At 43.0% G+C, this 20,277-nt stretch overlaps 1 protein-coding gene across 1 annotated transcript in view; it reads left to right on the top strand.

The window, feature by feature from the left end:
* The window catches only part of CBL (Cbl proto-oncogene), a 1,233,699-nt gene that overhangs the window by 657,302 nt on the left and 556,120 nt on the right, over positions 1–20,277 (top strand). Inside the window, exon 6 of the mRNA XM_044081051.1 lies at positions 3,470–3,607. Within this exon, the coding sequence (XP_043936986.1) occupies positions 3,470–3,607 (138 nt within the window). The remainder of the gene's footprint in view (positions 1–3,469; positions 3,608–20,277) is intronic.

Genomic DNA, 20,277 nt, shown 5'->3' with positions numbered 1-20,277 from the left:
GGCCTATTCTCAACCTGTCCGCTTTAAACACATTCATCATTGTTCCAAAATTCAAAATGCTGACCCTGCAGCAACTTCTTCCCATGCTGGGCAAGGAGTCTTGGCTGGTGACTCTAGATCTCAAGGAGGCATACCTGCACGTCCCCATACGACCAAATTGCAGAAGATACCTCAGATTTCTTGCAGGATCAGAGCATTATCAATTCTCAGCATTGCCCTTTGGCTTATCTACTGCGCCCAGAGTGTTCACGAAATGCCTGGCATCAGTAATCGCTCACTGCAGGCTTCAGGGAATCCAAATATATCCATACCTGGACGACTGCCTGATACAAGCGGACAACAGAAACAAGCTAACAGAAGACTTACAAAGAGTCATTTGCTTACTGCATGCCCTGGGATATACAGTCAATATAAAAAAATCAAGACTGATACCATCCCAAAGAATAACCTTCTTAGGTGCAGAATTGGACACAGCAAAACAGGTGGCATTCCTAACTGCAGAAAAACAAGAACAACTTCCACTCTACTTCTTGGCATTAACAAAGCAGAACCAACTAACAGCAAGGAAAGTACTGCAGGCCTCGGGCTTCATGGCATCCTGCATAATCCTGGTCCCTCATGCCAGACTACATATGAGAAAGCTACAGTGGTACCTGAAGAATTTATGGTCTCAACACAGGCACAGCCTAGAAACCGAAATACCACTAATCCCATGCCTGAAACAAGAGTTCCTATGGTGGGCTCAGGCATGCCAGTCAAACCCAGGTTTGCCCTTCCACAGCATTCAACCAAGCCAAACCATCACAACGGATGCCTCAGACCTCGGTTGGGGGCCCACATGCTGGACAAGTGCATACAAGGCTTATGGACTCAAGATCAGCTGCACCTGCACATAAATCAAAAGGAAATGCTGGCAGTAAAACTGGCAATCCAGAATTTCAGACCATTCCTCCAAGAAGGGCAGTTGATGATAAGGACAGACAACACCACAGTCATGTGGTACATCAACAAACAAGGAGGCACTCATTCATACCCTCTATGCCGGATGGCACTGGACCTATGGAATATGGCTCTGAGCTACAACATTCAGTTACAAGCAATTTTTGTACCGGGAAAAGAAAACATCCTAGCAGACATATTAAGCAGAACTACCTCGGATGCTCACGAATGGATGCTACACCTGGACATCTTCAAGGCCATCACAAGGAAATGGGGACTACCACAAATAGACCTATTCGCATCCCCATTCAATCACCAGCTCAAGAAATTCTGCACAAGGACGTACCACCCACTTGCTTGGAAGGTGGACTCTCTATCCTTCAGTTGGAAAAGCCTGACAGCATATGCATTCCCACCTCTTCCTTTGATGCACAAGGTGCTATTGAAAATCAAAGAGGAACGTCCAAGGATCATTCTGATAGCTCCAGACGGGCCAAGACAACATTGGTACCCATTACTGAGGAGCATGTCTTGGGGGCAAATGTGGACACTACCCCTGATTCCTTTGCTGTTAACTCAGAGCGGCTACAACACCCTGCATCCAAACCTGAAAACTCTGCAGCTGACTGCCTGGAACATTACATAACAGCAACTAACCCAGATTTATCCCAAAGGGTTAAAGACATTATCCTTGAGGCCCGCAGACCTTCAACAAGAAGGAACTATGCAGGAAAATGGAAAAGATTTCTCATTTGGAGTACTGAAAGGGGAAAAGATGTGTCAAAGGCCAACATTCTGGAGTATTTGGTAGAGCTTTTCCATACAGGCCTGTCCTATTCCTCCATCAAGATACATGCATCAGCTATTTCTGCAGAATACAGCTTCGATCCCCCTGTCTTCTCGCATCCTCTACTCAGGCAGTTTCTGAGAGGAATTAAAAATGTAAAACCTCCTAGGAAACCACCATTGCCAGCATGGGACTTGAACTTTGTGCTAGAAAAATTGACACTCCCCCCTTTCGAACCAGCAGCAACAGCAGAACTTCAACACCTATCCTGGAAAACTGCTTTCCTGCTGGCAATTACCTCAGCAAGAAGGGTTTCTGAGCTACAGGCTTTAATGGCAGTACAACCCTTCTTAATCTTCCATCAAGACAGAGTGTCCATGAGAACAAATCCTACATTTATGCCTAAGGTGGTATCCAGAGTGTCTTTAAACCAGGCTATCCACCTACCTACTTTCTTCCCCATTCCACAGAACAGGGGGGAAAGACTGCTGCATACTTTGGATGTACATAGACAGTTGCGCTACTACCGGGACAGAACCAAGGGCAATAGAAAAACTGACCAGCTTCTGGTAGCATATGCAACAGGAAGGGAAGGAAAAGCAATTTCAAAACAGACAATCTCCAAGTGGATAGGAAATTGCATCAGATTCTGCTACTCCTACCATGGAAAGCAAACTCCACAGAACATAAGGCCTCATTCTACAAGGGCTACAGCCACTACCACAGCTTTCTTACGAGGAGTGGCTACCAAGGACATTATAGAGGCTGCTACTTGGACCTCCGTGCATACATTTGCCAAGCATTATAACTTACCTTTATACTCTAGATCCCCAGCAGGGTTTGCCACTGCTATTTTGCAAGGGATCCTAACTACACCATAATTTCTTCTTCCTCCTCCCCTAGTTTGGCTATGGTATTCTACCCATTTGTAAGGACTGCAGATGCATCCTTGAAGGACATAGTACAGTTTTGTACCTACCATAAATGTAGATGTCCGAATAGGAATGCTTCTGCAGTCAGGATTACCCACCCTCCTTCCCCTCTGAGGTATTCCTAGGGTATTTGCCCATCTAATAGCTAGCTGGGGGGATCTCTTATGGTGTATTTGTTTGTATATATATACATACATGCTTATTTTTTGTGTTTGCCTTCTACTATTTGGAAACATTGGCATTTATCCAAAATTTAGCTATCCAAGAGGGCAACTGGCATCTGGGGCAAGAAACACTGAGGAAAATGGCGTCGGCTGATGCCTTTATACCCAAAGAACTGCAGCTATGACGTCGGGTGAAGTGCGACACCAGCCGAGGCCAGACCCAGACTTTGGAATCCGGCCGACCGAAGGGCTGCCTGACGACAGGACAACCCATTTGTAAGGACTGCAGATGCATTCCTATTCGGACGTCTACATTTATGGTAGGTACAAAACTGTACTTTCTAGCCACTGGTTTTTGAATAATGAACAAGTACAAGGCCTTCCAGGTGTTGCCAGCCTTTTCCTTAGCCATTACCTATTTTATATCAGAAATGGTACAGAATAATGCTCAAGGTATCAAGTTGTTCACCTTTTCTGCCCCTTAGATGCACTACACTGTAAATTTGTCTCTTATTTGAAGTCAGCGTGTAATATTGCTTGATCCTTGTTTGGAGGAGTCAGTGTACTTGTTTTTATTTTTGTGCATTTTGAAAATCATTCTAGTTGAAACAGAAAAAGTGATTAACTTTTTTTTATTTAATTGCCAGCTACATTTTCCGACTGAGCTGTACACGACTGGGACAGTGGGCCATTGGCTATGTCACTGCAGATGGGAATATTCTGCAGACTATTCCACACAACAAACCTCTCTTCCAGGCACTGATCGATGGTTTCAGGGAAGGATTGTAAGTAGCACTCTATTAACTTGAGCAAAGAAGTGTCAGGACGTTAAGAAGTGCATATATACATACCTAAAGGTTTTTAAGAACTGCATACATCCCTCTAAGGTTTGCTAAGAACTTTCTTGTCCCAACTTGAAAAGAGGTTTTTGAAGATTTGATACTCACTCATGGTGTCTATATAACTGATATGTTTATTTCAGTTTTGTAAATTAGTTGGGTTCTGCTGAGCCACAGGCTGTTTTACAATGGAGACCTGGGGAACATGGTCAGAAATTATGGGAAAATATTTTTTTTTTATTCTTTGGCACTCATTCTTCCTATAGCCATAAAGTCCCATTACACAGACCTACTTGTTTCCATTTTGTAGCATTCAAAGACACTGAGAATGTGAAGCAGGGCTTGTGGAGAACTGGGAAATTGTCTACTGCTCCTAAATCCTTCCCCTGATGTTCTTCGTGTTTCAATGTTGCAGTCATTACATTTGGGTAATCTGCTGGCAGGTTGCCCTCAGTCAACCTGATTAACAAAGTCTTGGGTCCTGCGTCGGTTGCTGTCCCTTCTTCCATGACGTCAGGTCATCAGGGGTATAAAACATGCAGCCGATGCAATTACATCAGTCTTTCTTGCTGCGCAGTGCCTGAAGCAGAAGCAGTTCGCAAGTGCAGGTCAGCCGACTCCTGAAATTTTCATTTTCGAGTTTCAGAACTGAAGTCTTCAACTAAAAGCTAAGTACCCCGTTGGGAAAACTTTTTCTTGCTCCTTAACGATGTCAGTAAAAGTTAATAATTGCATTACTTGTGGGAAGCAAATACCTCATAAGGATTTTCATTTGTACTGTATTCCTTGCCTAAGCCCTGACCACAACGTGCCTTGCTGTCGATTTTGTGCTAAATTTAATCAACTCACAATTAAACGTCGGTATAGTTTTGCATCTAAATATTTTGGCTCAAGATTTAATTATCCAGAAATGTCATCTGTTGGCAATCCGACTACCGGAATACCTAAAAAACGCAAAGAAAAAGACAGACACAGACCGTCGAGGTCCAAAACCGACGACGACACTTCTCCTAAGCCAGTCACTAGTTTACCGATGCACAGTGAGGCGCTTTCACATCCCCTGATTCGCAGGCCTCCATTGAGACCCATTCGGTGTCCGGTACGCCACAAGATGCTTCAATTATGGAACCTGTGGATGTCACTACCTTAGATGGGTCCGAAGCCGCTGTGCAGGCACCGGCTTCCGAGGGTGTTTTCAGGCCTACAGATTTGTGTATTAGACCAACACCATCTTCAAAACTAAGGCCAAAATCTAAATCTATGTCTAAAAAACTGATACCCGGGCCACATGTGCAGGCCCCTATGCTTAAAAAAACAAATGATCAAAATGACTGAAGATTTAATTTCTCTGATTAGGGTTAGCCAACCCTCTCCTTTAAGAGGCCTAGGCAAGACATTGATTATGAATCTTCTGAACAGGATTCTATTTCTTCTGACTCTTCTAATGAACAGGATTTGTTGTTTATTCCTACTTTTGAGGACTCTGATGCAGAAGATTTCCATTCCTTCTCCTTCTCCCCCTGAGGATTTTTCTTTTGGGGAAACTTTAGATACCTTAAGGGAGCATTTCCTCTGGGAAAGTCAGGATTTCGCTGAATCTAAAAAGAGACTTAAGGATTTTTCTTCTTCTTCCTCAGCATAGGCCTTTGGCCATACCTTCTGTTCTAGACGTTGTTGATGTTTTTTTCAGAATCTAGTATGACTCCTGATTCTCTGCCTCCGGCTCCTTGTAAGCCAGACAGATACTACAGGGTTCCTGACTCCCACAAATTCCTTTGCAGAAATCCCATTGCTGACCCAGAGACCATTTCTCAGGGTCCCAGGGGCATTAAGGCCTCTACTGTTAAAAGTCCTACCCCTTCTGATAAAGATTCCAGGGCGCTGGATAGATGGGGTAAGAATGTTTACAAGTCTGCAACCTTGGCAATCAGGGCTTTAAACTGTCAATTTCATATGCTTAAATATCAACAGCATGTCATGGGACTACTTAAACAGAAAATTATGTTAATCTCTGACTGTGGAAAATAAAGATTTGCAGGATTTATTGCATTCAGCTGAATAATGCCGCAGTTGTACGGTGGTAGCGTTGTTACCTCACAGCAAGAGGTTCTCCCGTTCGATTCTCGGCGTGTCTTGGGAGTGCCTTCTGTGTGGAGTCTGCATGTCCTCCCCACGGTTAGGTAGCGTTCGAAAGACATGCATGCGTAAATGGGTGTGCCTTTGTTGAAGGTTGGGCGTCAAGCTGGCACCTTGGCATTTCGTAAAAATCTACTGCCAGTCATTAGCGGACCAGAGTTCCGCTTTGGCGACCCCTTACCAGGAAAAAGCCAAAAGACAACAACAACATTGCATTCAGCTGAACAGGTTGGAAAATATACTTTACAATGTGGTTTTGATTCCTTCGAGGCCTCTTGCAGGGCTGCTGTAACTGGATCTGAAGAAGGCATGCTTGGCTCAAAGAGCAAACTTTGCCTGACCATGTTAAAGCAAAATTGTTGGATGCTCTTTTGCAACAGGACCGTCTCTTTGGTAATACGGCTGAAGAAGTGTTAAAAAAGATGGAAGATTAAGCTAAATCTATGCAAACTGTGAAAGATTTCTTACAAGTGCAACCTCCAAGATTTAGTAGGCACTGGCCTAATAAAAACAGGTCCTTTCCAGTCCCCTTGAGAGCCGCTCTAGTCAAATCAAGACATTCCAAAGGCTCCAGGTTTCAGTCGCAAGGAACTTTTAGAACAAAACAATGGAATCTGGAAGTAGCAAGGCACCTACCTATGGTAAACAGTCTCAATGACTTCCCCCTACAATCACCAAGCACTTGCCTTTTAGCCACCCCTTTGGGAGGAAAACTGGCACTTCATGCACAAAACTGGCAACTCATTACCCAGGACAAATGGGTTTTAAATATAGTATCCCAGGGATACAGATTTCATTTCCATACGTTACCTATCCCAAACAGATGGCCAGATCTGCCCCCAAATCAGTGGGCAGAGGCCCAGAAACAAGTTCAGTCCCTCATGAACATGGGGGCTATTCAGCCAGTACCAGAAGAGGAAAAGGACCAAGGTTTCTATTCAGTACTTTTCCTGGTACCCAGAAAAGACAAATTATGGTGTCCAATTCTAGGCTTATCCACTCTAAACACATTTCTGGACATTACAAAATTCAAGATGTTAACTCTTCAACAGTTACTACCTATGCTAGGCAAAGATGCTTGGTTGGTAACTATAGACTTAAGAGGCTTACCTGCATATCCCAATCCGGGAATCTTGCAGAAGATACCTCCGCTTCAAAGCAGGCTACTTGCATTACCAGTTCTCTGCACTGCCCTTTGGCTTATCTACTGCACCCAGGGTCTTCACCAAGTGCCTGGCACCAGTAGTTGCATTTTGCAGGCAAAGAAATATTCAAATATATCCATACTTGGACGATTGTCTAATTCAGGCAGAAAACAAGGGCATTCTTATAAAGCATCTGGCATTTGTAAAAAGGGTTCTAACTTGTCTAGGGTACATCATAAACAAAAAGAAATTACAACTGGTACCCTCTCAAAAAATTACATTCCTGGGTGCAAGCTTGAATACACTGCCCAGATGACTTACTTTACGCCAGAAAAGCAAATTCAATTGGTGACTGACTTCAAACAGGTGGCCACAAAATCCCTGCTATCTGCAAGACAAATTCTGCAAGCCTTGGGGTTCATGGCCTCCTGCATTCTTCTAATTCCATATGCAAGGCTGCATATGAGGAAACTTCAGTGGTACTTGAAAAGTTTATGGAGTCAACATTGTCACAGCCTGGAAACAATAATTCCTGTTATACCTTGCCTGCAACTAGAGGGTCCTATGGTGAGCAGAGGCCTGCCACCAAAACAAGGGACTGTCTTTCACTCCACCCCCTGCCACCCAAACCCTGATTACAGACGCATCAGACTATGCTTGGGGGGCTCATCTGGCAGGGAAGTGCATACAGGGCAAATAAAGCCCAAATCAAATGCACCTACATATCAATCAGAAAGAGATGCTAGCTGTACAGAATGCACTGACAGCCTTCAAGGACTACCTTCATCCAGGACAACTACTGATAAAGACAGTTATGTGGTACATAAACAAACAGGGGGGCACACATTCCTACCCCTTTTGCAGACTAGCCATGGCATTGTGGAACACGGCCTTGACCTATCAGATACAACTACAAGCTCAATTCCTGCCAGGAAAACTAAATACTCTAGCAGATGAACTAAGCAGAAATCTTATGGACCCACACAAATGGAAACTGGAACCACAAGTTTTCAACATGTTGGCATTCAAATGGGGGAGTCCAGACATAGATCTTTTTGCCTCACCCCAGAACTATCAGTTGGACAAATTCTGCACAAGAATTCATCACAAAAAGCTTGGAAAGTGGATGCTCTGTCATTCAGCTGGAAAAACCTATCAGTCTATGCTTTTCCCCCTCTGCCTCTGCTCTCCAAAGTTCTACTAAAAGTCAAACTGGACAAACCAAAAATGATTCTGATTGCTCCAGACTGGCCTCGCCAGCACTGGTACCCCCTCCTGTGCAATGTGGTCACACCTTCCTCCGTGGCACCTGCCTCAGACACCTTACCCTACTGTCTCAGCAGAACTACCAAATTTTGCACACTCAGCTCCAAACTTTGAATCTTGCAGCATGGCTAATCAACTAATTTCACCTTTGGCATCCCTCAGCAAACCAGTGATGGATGTCATTTTGGAGGCTAGAAGGCCTAGTACTAGAAAATCTTATGGAGACACATGGAAAAGATTCTGTGCCTGGAACCAGTCACAAGGAATAAGCAGAGCTATGCCCAATATCCCCCAGATTCTGCAAAACTTAACTGAGATGCTTCACAAGGGCCTATCTTTTTCTTCCATAAAAATCCATGCCTCTGCCATTTCAGCTCATTACAACACAGAACCTCCCCTCTTCTCTCATCCTCTGCTAAAGCAGTATCTCATAGGGGCCAAGAATTTAAGACCTCCCAGGAGAGCATCAACACCTGCATGGGACCTCAATTTTGTTTTGGAAAAACTCACTCTCCCTCCTTTTGAGCCAGCTGCTACTGCAGACCTAAAATTTCTCTCCTGGAAAACAGGTTTCCTTTTAGCAATTACTTCAGCTAAAAGGATTTCAGAATTACAGGCTCTTATGGAAATGGAGCCTTTCATTATTTTTCATCCGGACAGGGTGGCTCTCAGGACCAATCCATCTTTCTTGCCTAAGGTGGTGTCCAGTGTGGCTCTTAATCAGACCATTCATCTGCCAACTTTCTTTCCCAATCCACAGAACAAGGGTGAGCAGATTCTCCATTCATTGGATGTACACAGACAACTTAGATTCTGCTTAAACTGGACTAAATCTCTAAGAAAATCTGAGCAACTATTGGTGGCATTTGCTGTAGGGGCAGAGGGAAAGGCCATTTCAAAGCAGACTATTTCCAAGTGGATAAGCCATTGTATTTGTTTCTGCTATGTGCACCATGGTAAACCTATCTCCAAGGGGATCAGATCTCATTCCACCAGGGCTGCATCAACTTCTGCAGCCTTCCTCAGAGGAGTTCCTACCAGAGACATTCTAGAAGCTGCTACATGGAGCTCAGTTCATACGTTCACCAAACATTACCATTTACCTCTCTTCTCTAAATCCAGAGCTGGCTTTGCCACTGCTGTCCTGCAGGGCCTTATAGCTGCTTCTAATGCTGTATAAATCCATCTTCCCAACCATAACTTTGGGATTCTACCTAAATATAATGACTGCAGCAGTGAAATACGAAGAACCTAGTACAGTTATGTACACTTACCATAAATGTAGATGTTAGAGTGTATTCACTGTTGCAGTCCTGGTTACCCACCCTCCAGCCCCCTGTTTTTATCTTACTATACTATAACTATCCTTTCTTACTGTGCTTAAAAGCCTGTTTGGTGTATTTGCTTCTGATTGGAGGTATATTTTGTGGTGTTTTTTTTAATTTTATATATAATATATATATATATATATATATATTTTTTTTTTGCTCCCCATTTGGGGGGGGGGGGAACTGACATCAGGGGCAAGAAAAACTGATGTAATGGTGTCGGCTGTATGTTTTATACCCCTGACGACCTGACGTCATGGAAGAAGGGACGGCAACCGACGTAGGATCCAAGACTTTGTTAATCAGGCTGACTGAGGGCAACCTGCCAGCAGATTACCCAAATGTAATGACTGCAACAGTGAATACACTCGAACATCTACATTTATGGTATGTGTACACAACTGTACTTTCATTGGTAGGCACAAGTGCTGTATCTGCTATATTGATCTCCCTTTGGAGTGCATATGTATGGGGGCCTGGTTTGTCTAGTTAGACAGTAATACATCCAGTGTCACTCCCTATTTTGCTGTTCTGAGGCAGAACATGTGCCAGCAGTCTGATGCATAGATGTTGGATATATGAATTAGGATATGTGCATCCCCTCTAAATCAAGCCAAGTGTAAGGTGGTATTTGCCACGGACTCCCATGCCCTCCAGTTTTGGCTTCTGTGTCACTGGAGTTTCCTAGGGAGAGTTGAGGCTTTTATGCCATTTAGCTGGCTTCAGAAATTGCATATAGGTATTAAGTATGTTTAGAGTACACACAGTTCAGATGTCCTAGCATAAATCACAGTGCATGTAGCACATTTGTTTGTGCCAGGCAGTGTAGTTGAACATTACATCTCCTTTTCGTGACTTACTAAACACAATATGGGTAATACAGACACAAGAATATATAGTATTACAATTACATAAAATTTTAACATAGGTGTTAACAGCTTATTCTCGGTTAGACAGAAGTATTGTAACATAAATTAGTCAAGCAGACGTTTGTTTCCAGTTGTGCATACTGTCCTTGCCAGACCCACTGATCTCTCTTTGTAATTTCTGTAGTGTATGGTACTTTACACCACTGTTGTGTAACAGTGTCCTGACCTTTGCAGGTGACTTCCTCCTTTTTCTAACTGCCTTAACAAAGCCACATAGAACTGGTAAATATTCTTTGTACCTTGAAGAGAATGTCAGTCTTGCAGTCATAATGTAGAGAATGATGCAGGAGAGCACTGTGTCTGAGGGACGTACTAGCTATTATCCGGGTGTTACGGTAGAAGTCTTCAGTATCAGAGTTTTGATCGGTGACTTGTACTGATCAGTATTCAATATTTTAAATGTTAATGTACTCCTGAAAAGTTTAGCTTTAAAGCAGTAGTAATTACTTTGTCTTTCCTATAAAGGCAGAGTGATGATGTTTTTGGAGGGCACTCATTTGAATCAAAAATTGTGCAGTGGGTTGTCTGTAGTTTTTGGGGTTGTGAAATGTCCCCATTTTAACTGCCGGGGCATATTCTAAGGAATGAATTACCCATTTAGCTGGAGACACTGAGCTGTTACTAGCAAGTCAAAACTTGTGTTCAGAGCAGTTCCAATGTAGTTTCTGGATAGAAGCAGAAAAAGTTAGGTAATACTGAGTAACATTTGTACTTATCTGCTTATGTATACTTTAACTCAGCAAGGTTTTAAAACCACACCTTTGCATATAGGTGTGGTCATTTTAGAGCAGTGCTTCTAAGTTAGGAATTCTTTTTCAATAGAACTGGATAATGAGAGCAAGTCTAGCCACATTTTGATAACTTGTTGGCCTGAACTGTTTCAGTTGACTTGTGTTTAGGGCTTTGATATGTCACATATCCTTAATCCCAGCAAATCTTTTTGTGGGCTCAAAACAGCACTTTTTTTTCCAAGATGACCATTAGCACTAACTGCTTCAGTACTGTGCCATATCTGTTCTAGATCTCAGTAGTTGTTTTTTGATGCATGTCCAAGATGGTGACAGATTTCCTAAGACTAATCTCCTGGACTGGTTTTTATCTGACTGTAGAATAGCAGCTATAATTTTTCATTATACTACAGTTTGAAAATAATTCTGGTTTTAAGAGGAAAGCAGCTGCCCTTGTTTTTTTTCCTTTTCTTCCAGTTGTCAGCTACAGTTTCCAACAAAGGATGGGATATAGTTGGTATAATAACTAAGGTCTCCACCTCCCAAACACAAGATACAAGGATCGAGCCTGACCTCTAACGAATACTTGTGTGGAGTTTGCATTTTCTCCTTGGGTCTCTGAGGGGTTCTTCGCATCTTTCAAAAACATGCCAGGTGTTTTTTATGGGAGACTGACCCAAGAACGTATGGGTAGTGGTGTAGACTCTAGGTGGAGCCTATTGTGGGTAGAGTTATAAAGACCAACTACTTGGCATCAGTTGTGTGATGCACATTATCCCCCAAATAGAACATGGATCACAGATGGTGTTCTGTGTCAGGGCTAGCCACTAGATGATGTAAAAATTGTATCTGGGTGATTTTGTCATGTTGACTGGTACTAAACATGGGCATAGATTTTTGCCAATGATAAGTGGGTTGATGATCCGGCCTACTTATAACTGTACCAGGTACCCATGCTAACAGTGGAAGGGGTCTGTGTGCCTGTATTTGCCAGTGTGTGCAGTTCATAAGGCCAAGGAGTCCTAGGTCAATAAGGTACTGGCCAGCTGGTGTCTAATTGCCCAGTTTACATTTCCAGGGATAATTCTGAGTGAAGGGTGGGCATAAAACCAATAAACTTGACAAACATGAACTAAGGATTGCTACACTCTGAATACGTTCACTGTCAAGAAGTAGTTTAGAAGTGGGTGACATGATAGTAAGGAGGAGGCTGGACATCCTGTGTATCCAGGAGACAGCAAGGAATGGCAGTGCAGTGCAGCAGAGCCATTGGGCTTGGGAGCCGAGTCTACTACTTAGAACGAGTCCAGACAAGAAATGGTGGTGTAATTGTGGTGAGGAAGAGGCTTCAGACGACTGTGATGGATATCATAAGAATTAGTGACAGACTTATGGCAGTCGGACTCCAATGTAAGGATATGGCAGTATTCATAATCTCAGCTTGTGCCCCACAGCAGGGTTGTGGTGATGAGGAAAAGTGCGCATTCTGGCAGCCGTTGTAGGACCTATTAAAAGTAGGACAATAAGAGCTGTTGTTGATAATTGGGGACTTGAAATCATATATCTGGACAGACAGAACAGGGTATGAGGACTGCCTGGAGTCCACATGGATAGGGCAGCAGGAATAAAATGTCTGGCAAATGGCTTGATGGTGACCAGCACATAGTTCAGCAAGAGAGAGTGTCACAAGATTATGACAGTGGTCAGCATGCAGCTCAGACTTCCTTCTAACAAGGAAAGGGCATTGAGACAGAACCAGTGATTGCAAAGCCATATCGAGTGAAGCAGTCAACCCACAGCATAAACCACTGCTTGCCACAGTCTGATGCAAGCAGTGGTCAGAGAATTGGGCTATGCTGAATACCTGGAAGGCTGACTGGAGAGAGTACAATAGTTCTAGAAAATACTCTGGGACTCTAGCACGTTAGGAAGAGGAGTTAATAAGTGAAATAGAAGAATAGCAATGCCTCAAAATTGTATGTACGATGAGTATAGAATAGACTTTTGGCTGAGCTAGTTGTGGAAATGAGGTACATAATGAAAGTTGCTGGCACTATGCAGAAGTCCAGGAAGTCAACAAAAGAAAGGAGTGCAGGAAAAGATGGGGATATCGAAAACAGTCCAGGCTAAGAAGGAATACTAGTTGGCTAGCAAAGAGGCTAAGAGAGCAGTTACAGTAGCAAAGAGCAAGATATCAGAGGCACTCTGTCAGCTTCTGGAAAAGTGACTCGGCAAATGGTACAGTTTTCTATCAAGTTGTAAAGCAAAGATGGAAAGATAAAGAATGTAGTTTATCAGACTTTCTTCATAAGCGATGCCAGCAACAACCTGCTTACCAGTGAACAAGACATCAAAGGCAGATGAAAGGAGTACTACTAGCAGATTCTGAATAAAGAGAACCTGGAACTTGTAGTGCTCCAGACACACCCTATGATGAAAGAGAGAGCAGCTCATCCTAGAAGTAAGATGTGCAGTTTGGATTCAGATCAGGATGCAGTACAATTGATCTGATGTTTGTTATACCCCAGGATGGGGTAATTGTCCAACTGGGCATTCCTATACTTGGCAAAGGCAAATGACAAGGTCCCAGGAAGGCTGATTTGGTAATCCTGCAATGGTTAGAAGTCCTGAAAACATTGGTAGAATTAGTGAAAGCGATGTACAAGGACCCACTAACACAAGTATAAATAGTGTGTGGACTCTGTGTTCCCAGTAGTAGTGGGTATGCATCAGAATTCAGCTGTGAGCCTACTTTGAAGCACACAGGTAGGAGACATTAACAAAGTTACTGCATGCAGACATGCCATCACAAGCAGACTGTGAACAAGAATTTAAGTAAATGATGGGGGAATGGAATGCAAAATGGTACACACCGGATGAAATTGAGAGGATGATTTGGGCCTTTTGAGTTTGTAATTTTTGTGGTATTGAATTTAACTTGGGTTTTTTTGCTGGCACTAAACTGACTGTAATCCTGAGGAGCCGGTTGAATTTGGAGCAGTTTGTTCAGGACTTCTGCATCATCATCATTAGTTTTCACTGTTCATTACGTTGTTGCAACTGATTTTCTTAAGCATTCCCAGGATATGATGGTGCTGGTTGAGTTTTGGAAGCTCCATTGCTATGTTTTTCCTTCTTTTGGTTGCCACTCAAGTTTATAAAACCGAGAATGTTTTGCTGAGGCTTTGACCAGCCCAGAGTCTGCATTTCTCCAGTGACACGGATGAAGGCTGCCAGCATTTTGGGATGATGTATTTTGGAGCTTTCAGAGAATTTGTTTGTTAGAGATGGGGCTTCTGTGGCTAGATGATCCTTTTTAATTAATTGTGTTGCTGTTCAAACAAGAAGCCATCAAAGGATCTAACATTTAGCTGTAGTGCAAGCTTGTGATCGAAGTGTCAAACCATTTACTGCTGTTAGAGGATGTACCTATTGCTGATGAGGTGTTTGAGATTTACTGTTGGCTTGAAGTTCTATAAACTTTTAAGCTTTCCTTGTCAAGATGCGTGTGTGCAAAAATGTGTGTTAAGGACAGAAGTCAACCTATACGAAGTAGGGACCTAGGGGGCATTCTGTGACGTAGGAGTAAGAGAAATTAAAGCTTGCTTCCGACTATGTGGAATCTGACCTCTTGAGAAAATCTCGTATGCCAGCATTAAAAAAATATTCTGAAATTGGCTCCTATTTCTAAAAAAAAACATAAAAAAAAATCTCCAATTGCAAAGAATCTCTTAAGTACAGCTTCATCTGTAAAAATCAGTTTTAATACTATTTACTACTTATCAGTTATTGTTGCATTAAAGTATATTTTGTTCAGGTCTGTAAGTTCTGGCAGTTTTGTTTCTCAGCAAGAGAACCATGTATTGTAGAATATCGCATCTATATCAAAAGACCGAAGAGGCGTTTAATTGAACACCTCTTCATTGACACATAAAGAGCGAATGCACTGAAGCGCGAATGCTCAAAACAGATTTCTTTCCTTGGGAAAGAAATCGCTAACACACACACACACACACACACACACACACACACACACAGACACACAGACACACAGACACACACAGTGCCCCCCAACTAAATATACCAACTCTGAGATCGCACTACAGTGGGGATAGGGACAAACACACTGGGATGGTCAAGTGATTTCTTTCCCAGGGAAAGAAATTGCTGTTTTGGGCATTTGCGCTTTAGTGCGTTCGCTCTTTATTTGTTGACGAAGAGGTGTTCGATTAAATGCCTCTTCGGTCCTTTGATATAGACCCGAATATCACCTTACCACCTGCTTAAATATTAAACTCTCATAAACTAATTTAAACTCCATCAATATCTGTTTATGTTCAAACTAACCTGTTTAAGGAATGTTTTACTTCAGTAATTTACTCTCTAGTCATTTGAAACTTCAGTTTAGTAAACAAAGACCTCTGAGAAGCCGGAGTATTCATGAAACATCACTTTTAGAAAATCCAGCATCTTATTTGTTTGAAGATGTAAAATGTCATCTAGTTTTCTTTTCTGAGCAGTATATCTCATTTCCCAGTTTACTGTCCCATATATTGACTTTAACTGTTGTACTTGCATTTCTTTCTGAATGTCTCAGTGCCCTTTTTTGTCTATTCTCTTCTGACCAAAGCTTTATAGAACTTCACCTAACTCCTTTTTAATTGTGACCCAAATGATTCCTGTAGATGTTCTACTCCTCTGTGACACAATCAACCTGTATTACATCCGAGTGATGCCGCCAGGTGTATCTGCAGTTAACTCCTACTGACCCCTCTAGGTGTCAAATATTGCTTGTTCAGATCTGCATCAGTAATTCCAAAACCATGCTATGTACAAGGTTTTAAAAGATTTCATCTTAAAGCTTACACAATGGCAAACTCAACTGCAATAATATCTGACCTCTGTCTAGTGCAGGTAAAGAGATAAACCGGTTTTATATTAATTTATATAGATATAATTTTCACAATTTTCTAAATATCTCAACAACAAAGTAACACAGAACTCCTTATGCTTATATGAAAGCTCTCAGATGAATAAAATGCTGCTGACAGTGTGTGTGTAACTTGAGTCGTTGCTGAGATATTGTAAGTTGTTTACAAAATATTACAAACTAAGTTACTGTATTTACTGTGCCTTAGAAAAGTCAGTTTAAGACCTACAAACTAAAGAATATTACCACTGTAAAAACAGTTTGTGCTGAAGGATTTGGCATTTATATTTCTTTCATAACCCCTATGGGTTCCAGAGATATGAACGTTTGTTTGAAATGTGGGGACATAATTTGATTCTGTCAAAAGGCATTAGGCTCTGTCGATTGGAAGTTCCAATGCAAACTTCCATCCTGAGCTCCATTGGAGTGAATGAGTTAAGCCAGGGGCAAGCTGTCTTCTCTTGCAAACTGTTAAGTCTTTTCTGCTGACTTTTTAATTACCAGTTGCAATTGTTAAACAGTACTTGAACTCAGGGAGGTCATGGTCTGATAATGTTGGACCTATCCAAACTCTCTGGAGTAAATGTGTTATTTTGTAACTATAAGCCTGTAATTTGTGATATAAATTTTCTTCTAGGAGAATAATATGCAAGACATGGCTGAGCTATTGCCTATATTTGCTAAGTCTGTGAAGCCAGTCAATTGAAAATATTTAACTATGAATTTTTTTCCACCAATGGTATCTGAAAACTCTGGGGGCGTTGGAGATATTAGTATTCCAGTCCCCTCCAAGTGATGGACAACCTTCCCAGAAAACATCCAATCTTTTATGAATTCTAGAAGCATCTCTTTTTGTCATGCCTGGAGGTAAGTGTATGCTAACCAATGTTATCTTAATTCCCCCTAGCCAATCTTTACAAGCAACAAACCTCCCTTGCTTGTTCTTTCAGTTCATTTTGAAACTGAAAGGGTATCCCTCTCTTCACTAAAACACAAACCCATGTTCACTTACCATGATTACAACAAGCAAAATATTGTCTTGCTCCCATTTCAATAATTTTCAAAAGGTGACCCTTGCTTAGTATAAGCAAACATTTTAGATCTCTTGATTGGAGAATTCAGACCACTGGCATTTCAGGATAACATTTCCCATATCCCTGTCATAGGTCTAAAACCAAGACTGTATTGGCTAACATGAGCCCTAAAGAAACCACCCCAGCAAACATTACTGTAAGTGTTAACAAGTGTAATATATTTTCCACATGGGTGCCACCAAACAAGTTGAAAAATATTGTTGTAAACAGTAAAAACTTTAATTTGAATTACTTACCCACCTACAAAAATGTCCTTCCAAGAAGGAGACTTGAGGCCTTTTTCTAGGATAAGCAAACGAAAATGAGGATGTTATGTAGTCCAGTCTCACCTTCATTCTTACCCGTGGGTTCGGAGCCGAACCTCTGCTCCAACTCGGCCATACTCTAGCTTGACGTCTTCATTTGGCTCGTTGCTAAGATGTATCCCATCATGCAGTTGGTCTATTCCCCAGATCTCGTTTGCCGCTCATTAAGCTCAGACGTGGTCTCGCTTTTGGCCATGGCTAAGTATATTGTTTGTAAAATTTTTATAAATTGTTGACTTGTTGCTCGAAAAAGCTATTTTCATAGCTCTGTGTGTGTGGTAGTGGTGTTTTACTGCCTGTATTTGTTTCTCTGGCTGTTTTTTGTGCCTTTGTCTGGCTGTTTGGATATCCCGTTAGTTTCCTTTCCCCATGGGCTAGGCCCATTTAAGTTAGAGGACCTAGTCCTCCCCATTGTTTCTGTGTGGTCTTTGGTTTGGTGCTCCATTAGGTTAGCGTTTAGTGTTGTGTCTGGCTAGTGGTACTTTTCTGCCTTTGTTTCCCTGGGCTAGACCCGCTTGAGTTAAAGGACCTAGTCCTCCTTGTTGTTTTTCCGCCGGTTTCTGGGCGGTTTGGGTTAGAGGCTCTGTTTCTTCTTGGTTGGGTCTAGTGCGTGTACATATTAATTTGTTCCTTTCAGCATGTCCAAGAATCCTAAGGAACACAGGCCTTTGGGTTTTAAAAAGTGTGTTGAATGCAGCAATAAAATATCTTTAACTGATGGGCACTCTGTGTGCATGTACTGCTTGGGGGCTATTCACCTCCAAGAGTCCTGCTTGTTTTGTCATTCATTCAGTCCCAGTGTGCTACAGGAGAGGAAGAACAAGCTCGTTTTGAAAGGACTGCTTAAACACTCCTTTGAGGAAGACTTGGCTAAGTCTTCCAGTGCATTATCCTCTCCAGCTAAAAAAGACAAAAAGACTTACATGAAGCACTTTCCAGCTCCGTCTGTTTCTTCGGAGCTGCCAGAGAAAGTTGCTAGAAAAGCTTCTCCTTCGGTTCCATTGCCCTCGGTGCCGAAAGAAGGTAGTCGCTTGACTAAGTCTGTATCGGCTCCCAGCCTTTCGGAGCTGGTCACGGATATTTTGGTTTGGAGCCGGTCCCCAGTTTTTCGACCGGGTTCTCCTTCATGCAAGTCCCCTTCTGTAGGGAGATCCAGATCTCCTACTTTATCTTCCAGGACCCTTTCCGATGAGGACATTGATAGGGTGGTAAAGAAACTGCTTCAGACATCAGTTCCGACCCAGTCTGCTCCGTAGCTTATGCCCTCTTCATCCTTTGTTGTTCCTCCTCCAAGTCTTTCTTGGCTTTCAGAGCCAGTGTTGTTGGTGCCATTGAGTGCCGTTAGGTTGGTTCCAGTAGCCTCGCCTGGCCTCTCTGTTCCGATTTCCACTCCGACCCCGTCGGCACTGTCCACGGGGTCGAGGGTTCATGGTTCTCAGGTCGGACCTGAGGGGGAGGTCTCGGATCGATCTTCATCGGCTCCAAGCCTTCCTCTTGGTGCTTCGGCCCGAGTGAGCTTGGACCCAACATCAGCTTTGGACCTCATCTCCTCTGCTCCGAGGGTTACTACTGTTTCATCTTCAGTTAGTCAGCCTTCAGAGTTGGGGGGATCAGCCTTTGAGGTTATGAGGAGTGTGCTGGCCAGGTCGTCAGCTGCATCCTACGGCACCAATACTCTGCCCCCTCCAGCACCGGTGTCCGTTTCGGATCACGCTCTATCCATGGGCAGTGGAGACCCTAAGCCTCAGGATACCTCTGAGTGGTCCCCAACTTTCTGACGTCTCCCCGGAGTTTTTGCCTGAGGAGCCCGCCAGAAAGTTTGTTTAAGAGAAAACACCTTGACTCCCCGGATGAGTCTCTCACGTCAGAGACTGACCTCGAGGAGTCGGAGGGGTCCCCCAAGTTGTCTTCTGAAGATATCTCTTTTTCAGATATCCTGGAGATCCTGAAGCAGAGAGGTGGCTGGCCATCCAAATCCCCTTCTGATGAGGAGTCTGTGTTCCTGAAGGCTTTCGGGTCTTAACCCTCCGCCTCTTGGGTTTCTCCCTCTTTTGATGAGCTATTAGATCTTGTCTATCGAAAGGTGTGGGAACTCCTGACACTGTGGAACCAGTCCCTAGGAGACCCAATAAGTTTTTGTCCACCCCCCTCTGACAAGGAGTATCTATCTAAAGGCGTTCCAGTAGATGCCATGGTGGTGGCAGCGGCCACCAAGAAGGAACTTGCTGAAACGTAGTCTACCATCCATCTGCCTAGCAAGGAGTCCTGGGCTATGAACAGGTATGGGAAATGTGTTTACCTCAATGGCCTTTACACTGTGGTCACTGAACTACTTAATGCATTTTACAAGGCTCCAGAGAGATCTCCTAAAAGAGCTAGGAGATTCTCTACACGGTAACATTTCTGATGCATGGCACAGAAGGTCAATGCACAGATGTCTACCCTAAATTCCCTTACCAACTCCTCCATGAGGCTGATTTCGTATGCAGCCAACAGAGCGAGTAATGCTGTGGGTTCTGGAGTCTCTCTTAGGAGACACTCCTGGATTCGCCTGTGCAATTTTGCGGAGGCCTTCAAGTCTATGTTCACCAATGCCCCATTTGATGGTTCATCGTTGTTCGGAACCAAGGTGAAGGACACTCTCACTAGGTGCGAGCAGGAAGGAAAAACCCTGTCTGACGTGGGAGTCTGTTTTTCCATGCCTTCTAGACCTTACCCCAAGGGCCAAAAGGGTGGGAAAATGTGGTTCATGAAG

Source organism: Protopterus annectens, chromosome 8.part0 (assembly GCF_019279795.1).
Source record: "Protopterus annectens isolate FY-2018-M chromosome 8.part0, PAN1.0, whole genome shotgun sequence".
Classification (NCBI taxonomy): Eukaryota; Metazoa; Chordata; order Ceratodontiformes; family Protopteridae; genus Protopterus; species Protopterus annectens.
This window is presented reverse-complemented; position numbering and strand designations above follow the sequence as displayed.